Source organism: Xyrauchen texanus, chromosome 2 (assembly GCF_025860055.1).
Source record: "Xyrauchen texanus isolate HMW12.3.18 chromosome 2, RBS_HiC_50CHRs, whole genome shotgun sequence".
Lineage (NCBI taxonomy): Eukaryota > Metazoa > Chordata > Actinopteri > Cypriniformes > Catostomidae > Xyrauchen > Xyrauchen texanus.
The window spans coordinates 60,118,373-60,143,108 of NC_068277.1; the positions used below are offsets into that span (position 1 = coordinate 60,118,373).

Sequence of the window (24,736 nt, forward strand, 5' to 3'; positions counted from 1 at the left end):
AAAAACAGGCCGGTTTGTCATAGGCTTTAGATTCCCACGACCAACAGCCAAGCAAGGCTCCGGCATGAAAACCAGCGCCATTTCGGTGAATATTAGCAATGTGTAATACGCAATGAGGATTTTTTTTTCATTCATTAATCTCATCTCTTAATGTGTGCAGTGGAAAGTTCCTATCTTTCCCCAACCGTTTGTTAAAATCTCTTATTGTTATTACAAGGCTCTCTGGAAAACGAATCGGTTACCTAACGTAACCTCGGTTCTCTCTAGATGAGGGAACGAGTATTGCGTAAGCTAGCTTACGCTACGGGAAAGTTTAATCTTTTCTGAGATATTGAAGCCAAAAAATTATCCTTAATTTTGTATAATTTGTCAACACAGTGCAGCAACTGCAGACCTTGAGCGGGCTAGCTAGCGAGCTCATTGGTTGCTCTGCGGCAACTGCTGCAGCCTATAGATCGAACTTAGGCGTAACTCGCGATCCAATGAGAGAGCGTCCGCGACGCTTACTGCATCAAAGCCCGCCAAAATGGGCGTGGCTAGAGTGCATATAAGCGTAGTTCAGTAGGCTGGAACCCTGGTTTTCATTGAATGAAGCGAAAGGCGCCGTGGCGCGAAGCACGGCTGGCTACGCAATACTTGTTCCCTCATCTAGAGAGAACCGAGGTTATGTTAGGTAACCGATTCGTTCTCTTCACGAGAGGTTCTCTCAGTATTGCATAAGCTAGCTTACGCTCACGGGAACCCATTGTCAACGCCGTGCGCGCCAAGCATCCACTGCATGAGCCCCGGGGGTGGGGGGACCCGGGGGAGCCCTTGTGAGTGGGGAAATAATATTTGGCCGGCAAGAGTGCGGGCCAGTGTGTGTGTGTAATACATAAGCACATAGTGGGAAGGGAACGACAGAGCGGCGGTGCCGGTCTGTGTGGAATGAGTCCCATCAGTGCAGCTCACCAGGGGAGCTGTAGCGTATTAAACCGCTAGTAGTTTTGCCTGCAGGGCGGGCACTTCCAGATTGTAAAATCTGACAAAGGTGGAGGGGGAAGCCCAGCCCGCTGCCACACATATGTCGTGAATGGAAATCCCGCTGGACCATGCCCACGATGAGGCCATGCCTCTAGTGGAGTGTAACGGGCATGGCAGGTCTTTTGACGCGTATGCGGCAGCAAAAGCGTCCACTATCCATCTAGACAGTGTCTGTTTTGAGGCGGCGAGACCTTTGGTGCACCCTCCGAACGAAACGAAAAGCTGCTCAGAGCGTCTGAAAGAGGCGGAGCGCGCAGTATACAATCTCAGTGCTCTGACTGGGCAAAGGAGATTGGCGTCGCGTTCGATATTGGATGCTGGCAGCGCCGATAGGGAAATGACCTGTGCTCTGAAAGGAGTACCGATCACCTTGGGAACATAGCCGTGTCTAGGCTTTAAAATGACCTTGGAGTCACTTGGTCCAAACTCAAGACACGCAGCGCTGACAGACAGCGCATGAAGGTCTCCCACACGTTTGACTGATGACAGGGCAGTCAGAAAAATGGTTTTGAGTGAAAGTTTCAAATCCACGGATTGAAGCGGTTCGAAGGGGGGCTTTCATAGTTTCGAGAACTATAGAAAGATCCCAGATAGGAACCGATGGGGGGCGCGGGGGGTTCATCCTTCTAGCTCCCTTGAGGAAGCGGATGACCAGCTCGTTTTTTCCCAGTGACTGGCCGTGCAGGTGTTCAGCGAACGCCGTGACGGCCGCCACATACACTTTGAGCATGGAAGGGGCTCTAGCGTGTATTATGGTGTTTATTACCCCTTCTGGCAGAGCGACGGGTAGTCGTTGATCACCCACGCGCGCCGCACCCAGCGCCCAGCGCTGTGGGTGAGGATACCAGATCGTGCCGCGAGCTTGAGAGAGGAGATCTGCTCTCACTGGGATGGGCCACGGCACTGTCAGTGACAGCTGCGGAAGCTCCGGGAACCATGTCTGATTCTCCCAACACGGGGCTATGAGGAGCACCGAGTGACGCGTTTCCCTGATCCTCTGCATTACCTGTGGCAAGAGCGAGATGGGAGGGAAGGCGTAAAGCGGGCGGTTGGGCCAGTCCTGGGCCAGCGCGTCCTCACTTTTCGAGAAAAATATTGGGCAGTGAGAGTTCTCTTCTGATGCAAGAGGTCTATCTCTTCTCTGCCGAATATGCGCCATAACTTCTGGACTGTTTGAGCGTGCAGGGACCATTCCCCTGGAGGAATATTGTCTCTGGACAGACAATGTCTGGGCCGTCGTTCAGGTGGCCTGGCACGTGCGTCACCCTCAGCGAGCGCAGGTGGCACTGGGACCAACTCAGTATGCGTTTAGGTCAGATGGAAGAGGTTCCTGGATCTGACACCGCCCTGACGGTTTAGATAGGATACCACAGATCTGTTGTCCGAACGGACCAGGACGTGGTGACCCTGAATGACCGGAGAAAGCGCACAAGCGGCGTACTCGACCGCTATCATTTCCAGACAATTTATGTGAAGGAGCTTTTCCTGAACTGACCATAGGCCAAAAACCGGAGAGCCCTCGCGAGACCGCGCCCCAACCCGTGTTGGACGCGTCTGTCGAGATGACTTTTCGGCGAGATACAGCTCCCATCGTCACTCCCCGCTGATACCATTCGGCCACTGTCCAGGGCTTCAGAGCTGAAATACAGGTCTGAGTCACCTTGATCGGCTGGCGGCCTGTGGCCCAAGCCCGGCGAGACGCTGGTGTTTAGCCAATGCTGAAGCGGCGCATGCGCAGTAAACCCAGCTGAAGTACTGCTGAGGCCATGTAACCTAGCACTCTCTGAAATTTTTTCAGAGGCGTGAGGCTGTTCATCTGAAAGGACGCGGCTAGTCGCTGAACACGGCGCTGCTGTGTAGATAAGCGAGCCGTCATTGCCACGGAGTCTAGTTCTATTCCAAGGAAGGAAATTGCCTGACTGGGCTGTAGTGAGCTCTTGGTCCAATTGACTGCAAGACCCAAACTGTTCAGATGGCTGAGGAGAACTGTTCTGTGAGACAGAAGCTCCGTATGTGACTGTGCCATAATCAGCCAGTCGTCCAAATAGTTCAGAATTCGCAAGCCCTGACTCTGCAGGGGTGCGGCGCCGCATCCATGCACTTCGTGAAAGTATGGGGTGCTAAAGACAGGCCGAACGGAAGGACGGTGTATTGATAAACCTGGCCGTCGGCGAATCTCAAGAATGGCCTGTGACGGGATTTATCTGAATCTGAAAGTAGGCATCTTTCAGATCGAGAGAGATAAACCAGTCCCCTGGCGCGTATCGCGAGGAGTTTCCTGATTGTAAGCATTTTGAGCGGTCTTTTGCAAGCACCTTGTTCAAACCCCTGAGATCTAATATTGGTCTGAGGCCGCCGTCTTTCTTGGGAACAAGAAAATAACGGCTGTAAAACCCGACTTCAGCTCAGCGAAGCGGCACTTTCTCTATGGCCCTTTGCACAGAAGGTTTGCTATTTCTGAGCGAAGCATGCAGGCTGCTTCCGTGTTCACAATAGTTTCGAGCCAGCTCTGAAGCGGGGAGGGCGGCGATCGAACTGTAGCAAATAGCCCTGTTTTATTGTGCTTAACACCCATTTGGATATCCCAGGGATAGCTTCCCACGTTTGAAGCGTAGCGCTAGAGGGTGAATGGCCAAATCACCCTGATTGCCGCACACAGCAGCTGAACAGAATGTGTGGCCGCTTACTGTGCTTATGCATGACTGCTCGCAGACAGCAGGGACAGGCTGTTCTGTGAGTGACTTCCGATTGAGGTGAATGGGGAAAGAGTCACATCTGTTAAGTGATGCTTGCGAGCATAGTCACGGGCACGGGACTTACATACAGAGAAGTGTTTGCTGGCCGTGTGACAGAGCGGGCAGAGAATGGGCACGCGCACGTATTCGTGAGCGCATTTATTGACTCTAACACTCGAGCGGGTTGTGTCCGCTTTATGTGAGTGGGCTCTGATCGGGACACGGGAAGTGTAATGCTTGTGTGTAGAGGTGAACACTGGATTGTGGGCACATTTTCTACACATAAGGCATGTTTGCGCTACGGCGTTTGAGTGCAGGCAAGCGGGCAGTATCACTGGCTTGTTGGCTGCTGAATCCACCACTGTAGTAGCCTGAGAGAGGGGGACTGACAGGGGGCGAAGCTTTGACGGTGGTCCGGCCGCGGCGGACTGAGCCGTCGTTTTTTCAACAAGGCTAGGAGGACTTCGGTTGCTCAGGTTTCAGCACAACCTTAGACCGAGGCCCGCTGGGCGGCGGTCTCGGCGGCGGTCTCGCGGCGGCTGTCTGAGCCTGATCGAGGCGGCCGCCCTGTCGACGCTGAGAAGTCTGACTTTGTTGAGCTGGGCGCTGTGAAGAGGCTCGTGCAGGAGGCTGGTCACGTGGGCGGCCTGCAGAGGAGCTAAGCGCGACGTGGCAGGAAGAGGTTCATGGCTTGGGTGGCTTTCTGGACTTCTGAAAACAGGTCAACAATGCCACTCACCGCGGAGCCGAAGAGACCGGTCGGAGAGAGCGGTGCGTTGAGGAACGTGGAGCGCTCTGCTTCTCCCATGTCGGCTAGCGTTAGCCACAGATGTCTCTCGGTCACAGTCAGCGAGGCCATGCACTTCCCTAGAGCTTGGGCTGCAGCTTTGGTGGCGCTGAAGGGCGAGGTCCGTCGCGCTTCTTAGATCTGTAACAGCCTCTGGGTGCCTGCCTTTCTCATCCCACTCCGAAGAAGGTCCGCTTGGAGGATCTGTAAGACGGCCATGGAGTGCAGAGCAGATGCGGCTTGGCCGGCGGCGGAATAAGCGCGCCAACATAGGCAGAAGTCGCTCTGCGGGCCTTAGACGGGAGCACTGGCTTAGACCGCCATCTCGCGAGGGCGGGCAAAGGTGTGCTGCTACCGAATCCTCGACCGGGGGATGGAGGAGTAGCCCTTGAGTGTGGAGTTCCGGCAGGAAGGGAGCGGCCGGGCCGCGGGTGTTGCGTGGCGACGGCTCTGAAGAAAGCAGCCGTCGAGTCTGTTGGGAGCCTGTTCAGGGGCGGTGACCACTCGAGCCCGAGGCGGTCGACGGCCTGTGTGAGGAGGCGTGTTAGTTCCCCTCGACTCGGGCGGGTCCTACTGGATTCCAGGGCCGAGGAGGAGGCGTGGGAGCCTGACCACTCCTCGCTGTCGAAGCCATGATGGAACAGCCCTTATCCTCCGCCTCGTCCTCCGAGATGGCAGCAGTCGCGGCCGCTGGGTGGCAACTCGCGCATCCCGGGGCGGGAGGGTGAGAGCGATGCTCGAGGGAGAGGCTCCGGCGAGGGAGTCGCTTCTATCACCGGTTCTGGCAGCCTTTGGGAGTGGCGCTTTTTCCTGCGCTGGCGAACGGAAGGCGCGGCGGCTTCGGTTCCGAGCGCCGAGTCGAGCCCGCAGGGTCGACATCGGAAGCTCCTCGCAGAGGTTGCATCCGCCTTCAGCGAGGGCGAGCTCTGCATGCCCCAGTCCAGGCAGAGAGCGCCAGATGATGTGGCGGTCTCCGGCGCTGAGAGGGGCGCGGCATGAAGCGCAAGTGGTGTGAGGCATCTTAAAAAAGACGCTCGTTACTCTTTTGTGAAGTTCGTTAAGAACTAGCTTGCTCTAAAAAAGGATACGTCGCCGGATGGCGCAGCTCGCAGGATGGCTGAAGGTGGCGGAGACGGCCGGCTTCTTCGAGCGCTGTCCAAGCTTGCTAGATGCCCTTGAACGGCGACGCAGCTTCCAGTTCAGAGATGCGAAGAGCTTCGCTGAAGAGATGAAAATCAGGGTTCCAGCCTACGAACTACGCTTATATGCACTCTAGCCACGCCCATTTTGGCGGGCTTTGATGCAGTAAGCGCGTGACGCCTCTCATTGGACGCGAGTTCGCCAAGTTCGATCTATAGGCTGCAGCAGTTGCCGCAGAGCAACCAATGAGCTCGCTAGCTAGCCCGCTCAAGGTCTGCAGTTGCTGCACTGCGTTGACAAATGATACAAAATTAAGGATAATTTTTTGGCTTCAGTATCTCGGAAAAGATGAATCTTTCCCGTAGCGTAAGCTAGCTTACGCAATACGAGAGAACCTCTCGTAAGAGAACTCTATTCTGGTTGGTCAATCGTGGCATCCAGTGGTTACATATTAACCGCACATCTGGTCATCCGGGTATTGCAAATCATCTATCCTACTTTTCATATCACTCTGCAATCTTTACAAGTTAATTAGAACATTTAAGCTCAAAACAACATAGCAAATGTATGTATTTATTTGGAATGTAGTCTTACAATAAACAGGATAATGAGCAGTCATTTTCGCAATATATACACCTTACAGAACTCTGGCGCAACCCGGAGGTTGAATTCAGCTGTTTCTAGAGACTCCGTGGTCTCTCTCTTCTCACATAGTAACATAATTTCGACTTGGATCAATATTTAATGTTCATTTAATTATGGATTTGGTAAGGGCCATGTAATAAGCAGGGTTATCTACAGTCAGCTGGTCATTATTGCAAACGAAACCCCTTAAAGATCCCATTTACTAGTGGAGTTTTCTTTCCTGTGTTGAAGTAATTCCTACACACAGGAAGTTTGAGAGGGACATATTAAACGGGTCACCCCCAACACACACACACACACACACATGTTTTTTAATAGAAGAGAATGACTCAATTTGAAAGGCATATAACCAGTAATCTTTGACAACTTTACAGTATATTATAGATATGGGATAAAAGACACAAAATACAATATAGACTTCTTGATGTCTGTAATTGCTTGAAACTATAATTGTCTCCATTAACTCCACTATTTCACCCAGAAATAATATGTGAACCATAAGTGAAGTCTTGTTGTCTTTCCGTTTCTCTCTCGGTCTATCCAAGCTTATCTCGCTATTTCTCAGTCTGCGTTTCGTCCTCTGGGGGCGAAAGTAATAACACCTTTTCCTGACATATTGAGCAATAAACACTCAAGGCTTCAGTCATATGTTACACACACACACACACACACACACACACACACACACTGAACAACAGCTACGAGCTCTAGGAATCCACCACCAACCGCTTGCGAGATGTGAGAGGTCAGAGAAGAGGACGCAGAGAGAGAAGGACAAACAGATGGAGAGAGCGAGAGAGACATTTTGAAGAATGAATGACAGCTCGGACCGCTGGGGTCTGTGTCACATGATCAGAGAGCGAACAATTGGACATTGGCAGTGATTGAGGGACTCAGCGGCCAATCAGGCACCCCGCGTGGAGGACCATATTGTCCCTCAGTGGGAGAGAACAGCAAGACAAACCGAATATGTGTGTGTTTGTGTTCGTGTTCGTGTGTGTGTGTGTGTGTGTGTGTGTATCAGTTGTGTCCTGATCAACAGATGTGACTCCATTGTGTAACTCTACACGTTTTTAAATCCCTTGGATGTCTTTTCTGTGACAATGTATACTGAGATCAAATGGTTAGAGGTTTGTTCAAATCCCAAACCATATTTGAGCAGTAGTAATTGTGTTGCTTGCCTTTGCAAACACCATTAAAAAGAAAGAAGTAGAGATTTGGTGCTTATCTAAACATTCTCTCTGTGGTTAAAATATAGAATATACAAACTAAGAAAGGCAGAACAAGCAAATGTCTCCTGCTGTGGAATCAAAACAAACTCATACATTTGCAAACTGGGTGTACGAGAGTGAAATTCCACCTTTAAATGTAAAATGTGTGGACGTGTAGCTAGAGCACAAATGAAAGTTATTTATCTACTTTATATTATTTGCTTTAAAGCGTAACACACACATTTACACTATTTGAGTGTAATTTTTTCTGATATATTACTCTAGATTTGTCAGAGATGCCTTTCCTCTACATTTGAAAACTATTTTGTTCATTAAATTAAGCTTAACAAGTTTGTTTTTGTATTTGAGTTGCCACACTGTGCAATAGACTGACATGTCTTAAGGTCAGTATTAGGCCAAAAATGGCAAAAAAGAAACTGCTTTCTCTTGAAACTTGTCAGTCTATCATTGTTTTGAGGAATGAAGGCTATACAATGATTGAAATTGCCAAAAAAATGAAGATTTCATACAAAGGTGTAACTACAGTCTGCAAAGACAAAGAACAACTGGCTCTAACAAGGACAGAAAGAGATGTGGAAGACCAAATGTACAACTAAACAAGAGGATAAGTACATCAGAGTCTCTAGTTTGACAAATAGATGCCTCACATGTCCTCCGCTGACAGCTTCATTGAATTCTACCTGCTCAACACCAGTTTCATGTACAACAGTAAAGAGAAGACTCAGGGGTGCAGGCCTTATGGGAAGAATTGCAAAGAAAAAGACACTTTTGTAACTGTAAACAATGTTCGAATGGACGAAGAAACACAGACATTGGACAGCAGATAATTGGAAAAGAGTGTTATGATCTTAACCCCATTGAGCTTTTGTGGGATCAGCTAGACTGTAAGGTGTGTGAGAAGTGCCCGACAAGACAGTCACATCTATGGCGAGTGCTACAGGAAGTGTGGGGTAAAGGTCACCTGAGTATCTGGATAAACTGACAGCTAGAATAACAAGAATCTGCAAAGCTGTCATGGCTGCACATGGAGGATTTTTTGATGAGAACTAGGAAGTAGTTTAAGAAGTTCAGATTTTTTTGTAAAAAATTGTAATAGTATTTTATCATGTTATTAATGTCCTGACTATACATTGTGATCAGTTGAATGCCACTTTGGTGAATAAAAGTACCAAAAGTCTTTGCGTCTTTTGTGACATGAGCAATCGTTTTTTGCAATTGGCCATATTTCGATCACCTGACATTTTAAAAATGAGTAAACGATAATATTTTTGTGAAAGTATCTTTAGAGGATTGGAGTGTTAGTTTAGCAACATGTTATTGTCAAACTTTTTAAACATGTTTCTTGTATGCAACGTGTGTAGAGCTATTTGCTGTATACTGTATGACAAGTCTTTGAAATCAATGAGGTTCCATTAACAGTAGGATGCTGCCTTGGAATGTACCGTCCTATGAAGGCAATAGACAGAAAGCCAGCTCATTTGGTGTTGGAACAGATCTATAATAATCCCAAAATAATAATAAAAAGGGGCAAGAGTGTGTGTGCATTGTGTATTTATGATTTCTTGTATGCTATTAAAGCCTGCTTACTTTCTGAGACACTTTACTAGCTCTGATTTTGAGACACCTTAAAATGTGGAGCTACATCTCTTTGCTTTTACATGAGGAATGCAAAGCTGCGTTTGAAGCCTTATTACTCTGATTTGTTTGTATGTGTGTGTGTGCACACACAGGCCTTGATATGAAAGATTGTTTATCTAGAGGAATTGCTCTGACTCTGCCCACAAAGGGAAATCATGCAAAACGAGGGGACAGAATGAAGGTCAAATGTGTGCATGCGATTTGGTATTTTCAATCTGGTCTTTTAGAATCACGTTACTCTACCTACATTTTTGCTAAATTAATTTTAACCTGGCTCGTTGTACGTATCACGGGAGTTTCCTGGTGAAATGTACACTGTTCCAGACACAATGCTATCTTATGACATCTAAACACTTTTATTATGACTTGTAAGGCGATATGTTTTAATTATGCATTACAGAACCAACTACATTTAAATGCTTGTACAAATGCGATCAAATTGCACTGTAGATCAACTGATGGAGCATTGCACTTGCAATGCAGAGGATCAGGGTATGAGTCATGAAGAGCACACGAGTCGGCATGTGAGTTTTAAGTGTCATAGAAGAACCACAAAATGACGAGGTTGCTTCAACAATTTTCATCTCACATTTGCTTTCATGACACTATCGGTAAGGTTTAGATTTAAGGTTAAGAGTAGGTTCTACTGATTTAAAACTTGATAGAGCATTAACCTTAGAAACCTTATCTGTTTGGATGAACATTTAACTCGCTTTTAGTGCCACACAGTGGACATTTCACCCCTGAACTACTGCAATCGTGTAATGAACCACGCAATGCCATTTTGCCACAAATGTTGCCACAGTCACATAATTTTCATGAGATCTGAATAGATATTTTACATACCATACATTCTGGTATCTTTAGCCATGTTTTATTGCACACCTCTCCTCAACAATCTTCACAATTAGAGCTATTATTCATGTCCTTAGCCTAAAGACTAAAGAGAGAGAGAGAGATAGAGAGAGAGTGTGAGAGAGGTATTCAAGTGTATTCACACTCCCATCAGATAACATTTGTGTTACAGGATTGTGTTACTGTGTGTGTGTGTGTGTGTGTGTGTGTGTGTGTGTGTGTGTGTGTGTGTGTGTGTGTGTGAATGACTCGTGGCTCGTCCTAATGAAAGCTTCTGTCACCCCACACAGCTCACTATTAGAGGAAACGAATACACACCCTGATTGTTTTCATGATAGGGACTCTGTCCTAGATACACACACACATACGTTCAGATAACACTTGTTTAATGTTGTCAAAATAAGAGTCAGTTCACCTGATCATCTGATGTATATTGTACACAAAAATGGCAAGCGCTGGCTGAAATCGACAATCCGACTGATTGACTTTTATGAGGTTCCAAACATAAGTTCGGGAGAAGCTTGTTCATCTAGGCTTGCCGGTCATATCCCAATGATACTTCCCACAAACCGGTTAGGGTTTTCTAGCATCCCTCCACCAATTATCACCAATTGTCTTTTTATTTCTTGCTTTAGTCAAATAGTCGGTGGGGGCTAAAGAGCTCTCAGAGCTCAAGCCCAGTCCCATGCTCGAGCCCCTCTGTTATGGACAGCATGACAAATCCGTTTATCTTAATGCATTCCAGGACTTTTTGAATGAGTGAACTCATTAAAAATACAATTTCGGGGTGTTGGAGGTGCTTCGGTCCACCTGAAAATGAAATTAACTGTGCTGGGCTGACACCATAACCATGTTTCCACTATCGGGCCAGTGCGTGTCAGGGCTATCAACTGGTCAACTGGGGCCCAATAGCCTCAGACTTCGAGCCGTGAGACCAAAATCAAATTTAAATTCCCACTATCGGCCAAATAGCTCACAGCATTGCCCTAAAACCCACCCTTAATACACCGCCAACGTCAAACCCCCTGCCCATTTCACAAGCAAAAGGAAAGCTCAAGATGTGATATCAGACTCTGAATCCCTCGAAACATGGTGGAGACTGAAGCTGCCATTTGTTTGCTTATTTTGGTCTTTGCTTGGTGGAAAGTGAGACTTTACTCAGCAAAACTCCACCTTTGACATTGACCCCACCTAATCCCCAGTTGGCCTAATTTGGCCCAAGTGTTATCAACCGAGGAATAGGGATGCCAACTTTCTACCAGCCAAATACGGGTCATTCCTGCTTTAAATTAGGACACTTTTTTTCCAGGGGGCTCCAGCATGAGACTCTGTGCAAAGGTTAAAAAGGTACACCCAAAGCTTGTTTACATAGAAAACATTTGAAAACAACACAGACGGACGCAAAAATGCATTCGATGTGATTAGCCCCTAATACGGTTAAAATGAATGCTGCTACAACGGTCTCTACAACGTCCAAGAAAAAAACTAATTTCTATCAATCTTCACTTTTAAGAAATACTACTATTTTTTTTCAAAAGAACGAAGCTGCAATAGAAAAAGACAATATCTTTTCTGTCAAGCATTTTCTTCGCCTTATCCATTTTAAAGCTCAAAGAGTAAATTCTAGAGACTGTTGAATATCCCAGGATATCAGCATTTACAGAAATACTCAAACTGCCAATCTGGCACCCACAATCATGCCACAGTCTAAATCATGTAAATCACTCTTTTTTTCCCATTCTCTTGGTTGATGTGAACATTAACTGACGCTCCTGACCTGTATCTGCATGATTCTATGAATCATGCAGGACTGCCGCATTCTGGATGTTTTTCCCTTTTCACACCATTCTTTGTAAACCCTAGAAATGGTTGTGCGTGAAAATCCCAATAACTGAGCAGATTGTGAAATACTCAGACCGGCCCATCTGGCACCAACAACCATGCCACGCTCAAAATTGCTTAAATCACCTTTCTTTCCCATTCTGACATTCAGTTTGGAGTTCAGGAGATTGTCTTGACCAGGACCACACCCCTAAATGCATTGAAGCAACTGCCATGTGATTGGTTGATTAGATAATTGAACAGGTGTTCCTAATAATCCTTTAGGTGAGTGTAGGTATCAAGTGTCCTATCCACGTAACAAAATGGCTAATTACAAGTTTTGTTGTAATTGAATTAATCATATTATAATGATGTACATGCCAGTGTTTGACTTTCAGACTGGTTTCTGAAGAAGGCTACCATTTCAAATGTAATGCGAAGGACCATAAAAAATGTAATTTGAGCAGAAAATCAGATTTGCCTCACATTCAGCTACGGTGTGAACGTTGCCTCTGACATCTATTAAAGACGACATCTTTCACGAGTCATACTTCGTAATTTTTTTCACAGCTAATGATGTGTTTCTGGACCAATACCTTCGTCAGTTTTTGTCCGGTTGTGTGATTCACCGGTTGTGGTGAATCTCCGGCAAACCTTTGGCAACAGTGGAGAATTTCCCACAAAGATCATTTGCATGTGAAAATTATCAATGGCAAATTTCGGAAAGTTAGCGGCAAATTTGCCACGGACTCTCGATTTTCGTAAGGGCCCTTTAAACATGGCTAAAAGATAATACAGACTTAAATTAGCCTTTAGAAAGGTAGCTAGGTTTGGATACACAATTGATAGTAAATCAGCTAGTTATAATCATCAATTAAAGGGTAACTAAACCCTAAACCAACTTTTTTTAGTTAATGATCTGTAAGCATGGGGCTTTATTAGTACTGGTCATTGATTCAAGTAATTTTTTTGACATTTGTGTATAAAGTGTTTTAATTCTACAATATATGGTGTAAAAACGTCTGAGTGCTGCCCTCTTCAGGTTGAACGGTGGCTACTGCAGTTGAATTTTCCTATTGGCTGTTGCGGTACTCGTGGCGTAAGCGGTGACAGCTGACGTAAGCAGGTTCCAGCTCACCACGCCAGATTCATGTACATGTCGTCTTGCGACCGTGTGAGGAATAATAATAACATAGAGTCTGACAGCAGCTGTCAATTAATCCGTCACTACGAGTCTCAGGTGCCCCCGCTCAGCCCCGCACTCGGTTCGTTCCCTCTATTCCCGCCGGGGTCTGCCCACTTTTCCTTCATTTTCAAATATTTCTAGTGGGTGGAGTCAGACTCTGAGCAGGTGTTTAGTTACCCTTTAAATGAAAGTACGACACTTGTTAAATAATCTTTGCTATACTATTATAATAATAATATGAGTTTATAACATACTTGCAATAAAATGTTCGCTGCAAAGCCGAGAGCTGGAAATGATCTTAGTCCAGTCAGCTCTGTTGAAGGAATTCGATAAAAGTGAATCCTTCGGGTTTTGCCATTACGGTTTTGATAGCCAACAGCGCAACACAACATTTTATTTAGCTTAACCAGAAAACTTAAAGGTAATAGCTAGCTTTTTGAGGACTGTTGGGTCAGCTAAAGGTTTGTTTTACCGTTCACACCAGCCTTTTTGACACCACTTTTGACTGTGACGTTGCCAAAGCATTGGTCTGTAAAACAACGCTGTTGCTCACGCAAAGCTTTTTTATGGCTTCAAAAGATTTGGAATATAGCTCATAAATATATGGACTGCTTTAATTATACTTTTTGTGGTATTTTGTTTGTTTTGGAGACAAGTGTTTGATTTGTACTGACAAGACTAGCTTGGACATTCTTCCTAACATTTCCTGTGTTCCACAAAATAAATAAATCCATTTGGGAAAGTCCGTTATGCCAATTTTGGGTTAACTGTTCCTTAAACTCTGCAAATGGTTGCAAATACATTGAATATGGAATAACAATGGGTGTTGCTTGTTCTGGAGTCTGTTGCCAGTGTGTTGATACCTAAAACCCCGTGTTCCAGTATTTGGTCTTTCCCAGTTCGAACCCCCTTGAGATTTCAATACTGAAGAATCTGTAAACATCAGCACCTATTCATATCCACTACTGCAAGCCGAGCGCTCCAGCATACCACAGGAAGGTTTATCAGGACGATCCCTGGAGCCCAACAGCACAAAACAACAGAATTCCACGAGACTGAAAGTGCGAGTGAGAGGAGGAAGGGGGAAGGAGATAGAGGTGTTGAAAAGCTTATTGGTAACCACAATGAATCCCTACCCTTGAATTAAAATGCACTTCCATTTGAGGAATCCTGCCATTATTTGCTCACCCTGTGAGGTTGGGTGAGGTGACTGAAATGTACTTCTGTGTGAAAAGTGAAAATCTATCCCTTTCCAACCTGTATGTGTTTGGAAATGTGAGTGTGCTCGGCATCTGTTATGGATGAAGAGCCATATGTCTGTTTATAATCATAATTTGGTGTTATTTTCTAACTTATGAATTCTCATTAGCTCTAAAGTTGTAAAGCATCATGAGAATTTACACCTGGCTATCACAAAGACGTGGAGTAATCTATTAATGTAATGCCTGCAGCTGTATTCTTTAAGCTGAACTGAGTGTGTTGACCTGATTCTTTTCCTAATAATTGATGAGAGAAAATGTCCTTGTCATGTTGCCCTTTGACTGTACATTCCATGGCTGTCATCAGATATCAAGAGCAATTGCTCTCTCATGCCAAGAAGTGTGGAAGAGTTTGTCACAGATTTCACTGACATTGTAGTACCATTGTGCAGTGATGGTGTCAGATGCTAAGAAAATGGCACTTTTCAATGGCGGTTTCTCCAAAACCCTCCTCCTCCCCAGCATCACATGTCTAGATCTGCTACATGGGGATTGTATTGTCTAATTCTGTTGTACATGCTTGATGTAGCATGTCTTGTGTTTTTCTAGTGTAGCATCAATAACAGCATGTCCACATGCTTAACTCAGTATGTCTGTGCATGTTGTAGCAGTAGCAAGTCTCCGTACTTGCACTGCAGCAACCACGTAGAAGATCTAGTCTTCAAAGACCAATATTCTATCAATTTGTCAAACCCATACTAACATGCTAAATCTTTCCAAGCGTTATCATGACTGAACTATGGTAAAGTGGCAAGGAAAAGTATGTTACATGATCAAAAACATTCTACTAACATTGTTCCATGTCCAAACAAACATGCTCGATGCGTTCAATAAATTATCATTTTTCAATCGTCAAATCACTTCTAATGTGGACTTTCTTCTTTGTGTGTGTTCATAGGTGACACTGCAGATCTCCAAAATTTAGGAGTAACCTTACTTCCTACTCACCTGGCCAATCCACGGCAAGGGGCGGAATCACTCAGCCAATCCAGAGCGAGGGGTGGGGCCATGGGGGTTTTACAAGTGCTGTTATTGGCCAGTCTGCTGGGGCCTGCAGTTCTAGGTAAGTCTATATCTAAACATTATGCCTAAAATAGGTCATGATAAAAATGTATACACTGATTATGATGTAAATAAATATTCATTTACTTGTTTGTTTTAGGGTATCCATGTGCTGCAGCTTATCTAATTAAAAGAAGCTATTGTTCTATATTGTTCTATTTTCCACTCCATATGCTACAGTCTTACAGGATATATGCTCATACAACAGAGCAAAGCACAAATAACCTGAAATACTCTGGCAAATACACTCTCACAGCCCTAAAGCTTCTTACACCAAACAACGGATGAATTGTACACTGTTTTGTTTCAAGGAAATGGCACTAGTGTTTTAAGCAACCACTTTATGGAAGTTGTTCCTGCTGCTGAAATTAAATGACCTGAATGTAGCAATCTATACTAAAGCTTTATCTGGGATATTGATGTCTACACACCGGCATTGCTTACTGAATTACTGTATCGACTTTAATGTGAATTTTCATGGGACGTTTCATTTGAATGTGATGGAGAGCATTTACTATGTGAATACATGTATGTGATTTATTGCATTTTTGGAAGTAATGAGCAATACGCCATTTTATGCATTAATGCATCTACAGTATAGGTAACATTACAGTGATTTAAACACCGTTAAGGGTTGAAGTGGAGTGCCTAAAACCGTATTTCATAACCTACTCACATATAAAAATATGTTGCAAAAGATAACATTTATCAATTTTGTGGTGGAGCCAGTAAAAATGTTGGTACGGTAAGTACAAATCAGCAGCCTCTTTGGGCCAGCAGAAAACATGTCCTCTGTGTATGATGATTCCTCTGTGTATTAAATAGCAAATTAACGTCATTTCTGAGTTTACAATTACAAAGACTTATAAACAGACCTTCACTGAATTCCACAGGATTATCCCAAACAACCCAACATCTGTGTGTTTCACTCTGCTACTGACCTACTTGAAAATGATTGAGAAACCGGTTTGAACCGCCATTTTAGAGACCATATTTAAGAGCTTACAATTTCTCTCATAATGCACACATGTTAGAAAATATCATGTAGAAATTAGCTTTGAGACAAAATTTGCAGATCATAAAGAGTTATTTTGTCATAATGGAAAATCGGCAGTCTTGGATCGCATAGTGTGACGTGCTCACTGACGGCATATACACTCACCTAAAGGATTATTAGGAACACCTGTTCAATTTCTCATTAATGCAATTATCTAATCAACCAATCACATGGCAGTTGCTTCAATGCATTTAGGGGTGTGGTCCTGGTCAAGACAATCTCCTGAACTCCAAACTGAATGTCAGAATGGGAAAGAAAGGTGATTTAAGCAATTTTGAGCGTGGCATGGTTGTTGGTGCCAGACGGGCCGGTCTGAGTATTTCACAATCTGCTCAGTTACTGGGATTTTCACGCACAACCATTTCTAGGGTTTACAAAGAATGGTGTGAAAAGGGAAAAACATCCAGTATGCGGCAGTCCTGTGGGCTGAAAATGCCTTGTTGATGCTAGAGGTCAGAGGAGAATGGGCCGACTGATTCAAGCTGATAGAAGAGCAACTTTGCCTGAAATAACCACTCATTACAACCGAGGTATGCAGCAAAGCATTTGTGAAGCCACAACACGCACAACCTTGAGGCGGATGGGCTACAACAGCAGAAGACCCCACCGGGTACCACTCATCTCCACTACAAATAGGAAAAAGAGACTACAATTTGCAAGAGCTCACCAAAATTGGACAGTTGAAGAATGGAAAAATGTTGCCTGGTCTGATGAGTCTCGATTTCTGTTGAGACATTCAGATGGTAGAGTCAGAATTTGGCGTAAACAGAATGAGAACATGGATCCATCATGCCTTGTTACCACTGTGCAGGCTGGCGGTGGTGGTGTAATGGTGTGGGGGATGTTTTCTTGGCACACTTTAGGCCCCTTAGTGCCAATTGGGCATCGTTTAAATGCCACGGCCTAATTGAGAATTGTTTCTGACCATGTCCATCCCTTTATGGCCACCATGTACCCATCCTCTGATGGCTACTTCCAGCAGGATAATGCACCATGTCACAAAGCTCGAATCATTTCAAATTGGTTTCTTGAACATGACAATGAGTTCACTGTACTAAAATGGCCCCCACAGTCACCAGATCTCAACCCAATAGAGCAACTTTGGGATGTGGTGGAACGGGAGATTCGTGCCCTGGATGTGCATCCCACAAATCTCCATCAACTGCAAGATGCTATCCTATCAATATGGGCCAACATTTCTAAAGAATGCTTTCAGCACCTTGTTGAATCAATGCCACGTAGAATTAAGGCAGTTCTGAAGGTGAAAGGGGGTCAAACACAGTATTAGTATGGTGTTCCTAATAATCCTTTAGGTGAGTGTAGGTGAGTGTATATGGCAGTATCATGATATAACAGGATGGACAATAAATTGAGGGACACACAAATATAAATTGAAAAACTACAACTTGCACTGTGGACTGTCACTGAATTGTAGGCATAACCCACATACAAGATGTAAAGAAACTCAGCCTAAACACACGGCCAAAAGTTTTTCATGATCGTTGAGTTTGTTGAGTCTCAAATTCATAAACAGATATTCTGAAGTATTGAGGAAAACTTTCATGATACAACTTCAACTTCTGTATCAGTTTGAGGAATGCCCCATGTTCCTCTCTTCTCTCAAGAAAGGGGAGAACCCACTATCGACACCCGTTTCTTCTCCTTTCCTCGTTGAGCAAAATAAAGTCGTAATTTGTATTTGTTTAGCGCTTTTCACAACACACATCGTTTCTAAGCAGCTTAACAGAAAATCACGCATTTACAAAACATGTAATATCTATAAAGTCTTAGTCATCATTGTGTAGTTTGTTTAAAAATGATTGTAAATTGTGTATAAAAATTCTGTTTTAAATAATAATTGTATTTAGAACCCCAGTGAGCAAGCTGAAGGCGACTGTGGCAAAGAACACAAAACTCCATAAGATGTTGGTTAATGGAGCAAAATAATCTTGGGAGAAACCAGACTAAACCGCATGAATTTAATGCCAATATTAGTTATTTATGTGCAGTGCAAGTCATGGTTTAAGATTAGTAAACGAATTGTAAGGTCCAGTGTTTAAAAAAAAGACTAATGTCTTTGAACTCCATCCTGGATTAACTGCAGATGTTCATATAGATGTATTGTCCTTTGTTAGCTGGCTGATAAAGGCTTTTGTTGGCATGTAATTGATAGTCTATGTATTCCATTTCAAGAGTGTAGTCCATCAATAGACAAAGGTGATGCAGGCAGAGATCAATGAGATGCATTGCAGTTCAACCTGCAGGTCATTCTGGTGAGGCCCATCCTAAATCCAAAGTTCAGGCAGTGGCATATGAAGTTTTTGATGTCTTATAGTTGGAGTTGGCATCAGTTCATCCTCTGATGTCCATCGTAATAGACTGAAGTGATGTCTGTCTGGCACCGGCTGCGTTTAGTCGTCATCACTCAGAGACGCATAGCAGTGGTCCGACACCAAGCAGGAACGGAGCTGGATTTGGCTGGTGCTGGTACCCTTGAGATATGAATCAAATAAGAAACAAATAGAACAATATTAGCATAAATGTCATTCAATTTTATGCAGAGTTATATATCATGATAGAAGTTTCTGGTTCTGGCAGACCTAACTAAAGCAGCCTAATTGTGAGTTGATGGATAAATTAAATAGAGTGGCTAATTAGATGAGTCTTTAGTCTAGACTTAAACTGAGTGTGTCTGCATCCCAAACAGTGTTGTGTAGTTTAGCAGCCAAATAGGAAAAGGATCTACTATTCTAGGAACTATTAACAAGTCAGAGTTTAGCGATCATAATGAACATGGAGTATAGTGTGTCAGAATGTCACTTAAGTTCTGTGGAGCTAGACCATTCAAAGCTTTGTATGTAGTTAACAGAATTTTTTAATTAATACAAAATTTAACTGGTATCCAATGTAATGACGATACAATGGGGCTAATATAATTGTTTCTTGGTTCTAGTCAGCACTCTGGCAGCTGCATTTTGAACCAATTGAAGTTTATTTATTGAACTTGCCGGACATCCTCCCAGTAATGCATTAAAATAATCTAGTTTTGAGGTCATGAACACAGCTGCGATCAGAAGATAAGAGCAAGTAATTTGTAACTCTGATAAGTGCAGTCTCTGTACTGTGATGGGCTAAAATCCTGACTGGAATTGTTCATATATACCATTTCTCTGTAGAAATGAACATAGTTGGAATGACATTACCTTTTCTAGTATTTTCAACATAAATGGAAATTATAAATCTGTCTGTAATTAGCTAATTCTCCAGGATCAAGCTGTGGCTTCATAATAAAAGGTTTGGTAACTGCCAATGTCCTAAGGATAGCGAGGAGTTTATAATATTAAGAAGAGGTTCTGAGATTACAGGGAATACCTCTTTTAAGAGCTTGGTTGGTATTGGATCTAATATACATGTTGTGGATTTAGATTTGTTTATACGTTTTTGCTTTTCATGAATTATGACAGCGAAGGATTAAAGTTGCTCATGAAGAAAATTATGAGACACTGTTTTCTGAGGTGCAGTGATTGTTGATTGCATAGTTCCAATTTTATTTTGGACTATTTCAGTTTTATCAGTAAAGAAATTCATGAAGTCATTATGTGGCAGCGGGGGCGTGGTCAAGCGCCCGTCCGGGAGAGAGAAGCGGTAAGGGCGCTCACACCTGGGCCAAATTATGACTAACACCTGTCTCTAATTGCAGTAGAGTGAGGAGAGCGGTGAAAAAGCCAGCAGCCTCAGAGCAGAGGGAGGCCGACCAGAGCAAGCCAACCCAGTGCTTGTGTTGTTGTGTGTTGGTTTTTTGTAAATGATTGTGAGACAGACAGCCATTAAAAACCTTACCTTCTCGTTGTAACCTTCGTTTCCTGTCCTCCTTCCGTGAGGGTTTTACACTGGTGCTGAAACCGGGATACCATAATAATGGAACAGAGTAAGCCCCATAGAGTCCTCCCAGCTGGCTGAAGTCCTCCAGTCCCTCGCGACACTCCACCAGAGCCACCAACAATCCCTGCTTGAGCTCCGGCAAGACCAGGATCGTCGTTTTTTGAAATCATGCGGGCTCAAGCAGAGGACCGGCACGCCATCCGGAGCCTCCTCAGCCAGGAGGCCGCTCCAGCCGCAGCAGCGACCACGGACACCAGCGCCACATTGCCCCCACCAGCGTTACAGAAGATGGGGCGGCGGACGACCAGAGGCCTTCATCGACCTCTTCGAGAGGGCGGCGGAGATTTGGGGGTGGCCCCAAGACCAGTGGGCAGCCGGTTAGTCCCTCTCCTGTCGGGGAAGCACAACTTCGCGGCCCAACAACTGCCGGCAACAAGCCTCCTGGCTTACAACGACCTGCGAAAAGCCATCCTGCAGCGGGTTGGTGGGTCCCCAGAAGAAAGTCGCCAACTCTTCGGGCCTTAAAACTTGAGAAATCCGACCGCCCGTTTGCGTTAAGCCCAGCGGCTCCGTGATGCGTGTCGGAGGTGGCTGCTTGCGCGGGACAGCGGCGTCGAGAGCTTCGTCGACCAGGTGGTACTGGAGCAGTTTGTCCAGCGTTTGCCCGGAAGGCGGCGAGTGGGTCCAGTGCCACCGCCCGGCGTCGCTGGAGGAAGCCGATCCGGCTCTGAGGAGGACCACATGGCGGCGATTCCTAGAGCGGACGAGCCCTCTTTGTCTGTCTCCCCTTCCTCTGTGTCTTCCCCTGTTTTTTCCCTCCCCTCTTCCCTCTCGCTCTGCTCTCTCCCCAGGGTCCGTTCCTGCCCCCGCAGGCGTGGGCGTTCAGCGCCCAGCTCCCGGTCTTGGGAACACCCACCAAGCCCTTCTCCATCCTTCAGCCGCTCTCCTCCTCAGGTGGGAGCCCGCCAGCTGCAGGTGCGGCCGCGGCGTCTGGGCGGTCTGCTGGAGGTGCGGAGACCCGGACCACTTCGGGATCAGTGTCCGCTGATGGAAATAGAGGCGGTGATGCGGGTCTCCGATGTTCCACAGACTGCCCCGATCGAGCTGGGCGTGTCAGTTCGGTAAGAATCCAGGGGGTACATACCAAGCTTTGTTGGATACCGGCTGTAACCAGACCACCATCCACCAGCGCTTGGTTCAACCGAGGCTTTGGGCTCAGCTAAATTGGTGAGGGTAAGGTGTGTGCAGGGGATATTCACAAATATCCCGTGGTGACTTTGGCGATCAAATTCAGGGGAGAAAAGCATAGTGTAGAGGCAGCGGTTAGTCCCGCCTCACCCATCCGCTAATTCTGGGTACAGATTGGCCAAACTTTAGGAAATTATTGGAGGGAGTTTCGCGGATGGGTCCTGCGTGAAAGTGAAGGGGTGTGTGTTGTCGCGAGGCTTTGGCGGGAGGCGGAGCCAGGGCCGTCCTCTGCTGCTCCAGTGGCGGGGAAGAGGCGAGGTGGGCGCTCCTCCCCTCCGGGAGTTCCGGAGGGACTTCCCCTGGAGCAGTCGCGGGATGAAACCCTTAAGCACGCCTTTGACCAAGTGAGAGTAGTCGATGGTCAACAACTCCGGCCGGGTGTCGCCGTCTCATATCCGTACTTTTAAGCTGATCAATGATAAACTATACAGGGTGGCGCGGGGCGCCCAGACAAAGGAAAAAGTAACTCAATTGTTGATTCCACGGAGCCGTCGGAAATGGTTTTCCAGGCGGCTCACTATATCCTATGGCGGTCACCTAGGGGAGCGAAAAACACTTCTCCGTCTAATAGCCCGCTTCTATTGGCGGGCATTGGCGGTGGCGTCCGCAGGTGGTGTGCGGCGTGCCGTGAATGTCAGCTGGTAAACCCACCGGCCACCCCAAAAGCGCCATTACGCCCTCTACCGTGATCGAGGTCCCCTTGAAAGAATTGGGATGGACCTCGTCGAGGCCATTAGAGCGGTCAGCACGCGGACATCAGCCGTGTTAGTCCTAGTGGATTACGCGGCGGTATCCGGAAGCAGTGCCTCTGAGCAACATCTCCGCGCGCGGTGTTGCAGGGGCACTCTTCAAGATAATCTCCGGGTGGGGATCGAAAGAGATCCTCACCGACCAGGACACAGCGTTTATGTCACGAGCGCCCGCGAACTTCACGAGCTCTTGGGCATCAAATCGATTCGCACTAGCGTTTACCATCCTCAGACAGATGGCCTAGTGGAGCGGTTTAATAAAGCAGCTCAAGAACATGATTAAGTAAATTCAGTACACGATGACGCTAGAAATTGGGATAAGTGGCTAGACCCCTGTTATTTGCAGTGCGAGAGGTCCGCAAGCCTCCACGGGTTCTCCCGTTTGAGTTGTTGTGCGGACGGCGCCCGCGGGGTCCTCGATGTCATCCGTGAAAATTGGGAGGAGGGTCCTTCTAATGCCAAAAATGAAATTCAATACGTTCTTGATCTTGAGCAAAGCTCCACACACTGGGGCGACTAACACAAGAGCATTTGCTCCAGGCTCAAGAGCATAGCGCCCGGCTGTATGACAGGGGTGCTCAGCTCACGAGAATTTGCACGGGAGATAAAGTGCTTGTATTACTCCCAACATCGAGCTCAAAATTACTCGCCAAGTGGCAAGGACCGTTTGAGGTCACCACGGCCAGTAGGGGATCTCGATTATGAAGTCAAGCGTGCCGATAGAGGCGGCGTCAAATATATCACCTCAACCTCCTGAAATTGTGGAGGGAGGCGGCCTCTGTGGCGTTAGCCCACGGTAGTTCGGAGAGGGCGGAGCTTCGGACGGAGGTAAACAAAAACTACAATCTTAACACTCCGGTCACTTGTGGGGACCAGCTCTCACCGTGACAGCTCACAGAGGTTTCTGAGTTACAAAAGAGTTTCTGGGGCGTGTTTTCCCCTCTCCGGGCGTCTGAACCTCATACAGCACCACATCGAGACCGAGCGGGGCGGTGGTGCGTTACTGCCCTATCAGCTTACCCGAACATAAAAAGAAAGTGGTTCGGGAAGAATTAGATGCAATGCTTTCGATATGAGCGTAATAGAGGAATCCCACAGTGATTGGTCCAGCCGGTTGTTCTTGTTCCCAAGAGTGATGGGTCGGTTAGGTTCTGTGTGGATTACAGGAAAGTCAATGCGGTGTCTAAATTTGTGGCGTACCCAATGCCCGTGTTGATGAACTGCTTTCGATCGGTTAGGTACTGCTTCGATTTTACTCGACCCTGGATTTAACAAAGGGCTATTGGCAGATCCCTTGACACCAATGTCCGCGAGAAAACAGCCTTCACCACGCCGTTTGGATTACACCAATTTGTGGCGCTTCCTTTCGGTTTGTTGGGGCCCCAGCCACGTTCCAGCGACTCATGGATCGGATCCTCAGACCGCATACAGCGTCGCCGCTGCCTATTTGGATGACATTATCATCTATAGCAATGATTGGCAGCGGCACATGCAACATCTGAGGGCGATCCTGAGATCGCTGCGGCGGCGAGGCTCACGGCAAACCCTAAGAAGTGTGCGGTTGAGCGTGTGGAGGTACGGTATCTGGGGTTCCACTTGGGTCATGGCCAGGTGCGTCCCCAAATTGAAAAGACTGCGGCGATTGCGACTTGCCCTAGACCTAAGACCAAAAAGGGGTGAGACAGTTCCTGGGGCTGGCTGGCTATTACAGAAGATTTGTGCCTAATTATTCGGACGTCACCAGCCCGCTGACTGATCTCACTAAAAGGGGGCTCAGATCCGGTCCAATGGTGGAGCAGTGCCAACAAGCGTTCACGCAGATTAAAGCTGCACTTTGTGGGGGCGGCTTTTACATGCACCTGATTTTTCTCTCCCTTTTATTTTGCAGGCGGGCGCTTCAGACAGAGGGCTGGGGGCGTACTCTCGCAGCTGGTGGAGGGAGGCGCCGGTGCTGTACATTAGCGGAAGCTCTCCTTAAGGGAGACTAAGTACAGCACCGTGGAAAAGGAGTGTTTGGCCATCAAGTGGGCGGTCCTCACCCTCCGTTACTACCTGCTGGGGCGGGCCTTCACCCTCTGTTAGGATCATGCCCCACTCCAGTGGCTCCACCGCATGAAGGATACTAGCGCCCGGATCACCCGTTGGTATCTCGCTCTCCAGCCTTTTAAATTCAAGGTGATCCACAGACCGGGGTGCAGATGGCTGCCGCCGACTTCCTCTCCAGAAATGGGGGAGTGGTAGGCAGGCGGATGGCGCCCGGCCTGAGTCGGGCGGTGGGGGTATGTGGCAGCGGGCGTGGTCAAGCGCCCGTCGGGAGAGAAGCGGTAAGGAGCTCACACCTGGGCCAAATTATGACTAACACCTGTCTCTAATTGCAGTAGAGTGAGGAGAGCGGTGAAAAAGCCAGCAGCCTCAGA

General features: G+C 46.5%; 1 protein-coding gene across 12 annotated transcripts in view; it reads left to right on the forward strand.

The window, feature by feature from the left end:
* Positions 1 to 24,736, forward strand: part of LOC127656331 (adhesion G protein-coupled receptor L3-like) — a 338,006-nt gene that overhangs the window by 74,760 nt on the left and 238,510 nt on the right. For all 12 annotated transcript variants that reach the window (XM_052144613.1, XM_052144656.1, XM_052144639.1 and 9 more), the window contains exon 2: positions 15,220 to 15,384. In XM_052144613.1, the coding sequence (XP_052000573.1) occupies positions 15,330 to 15,384 (55 nt within the window). In that variant the 5' untranslated portion in view covers positions 15,220 to 15,329. The remainder of the gene's footprint in view (positions 1 to 15,219; positions 15,385 to 24,736) is intronic.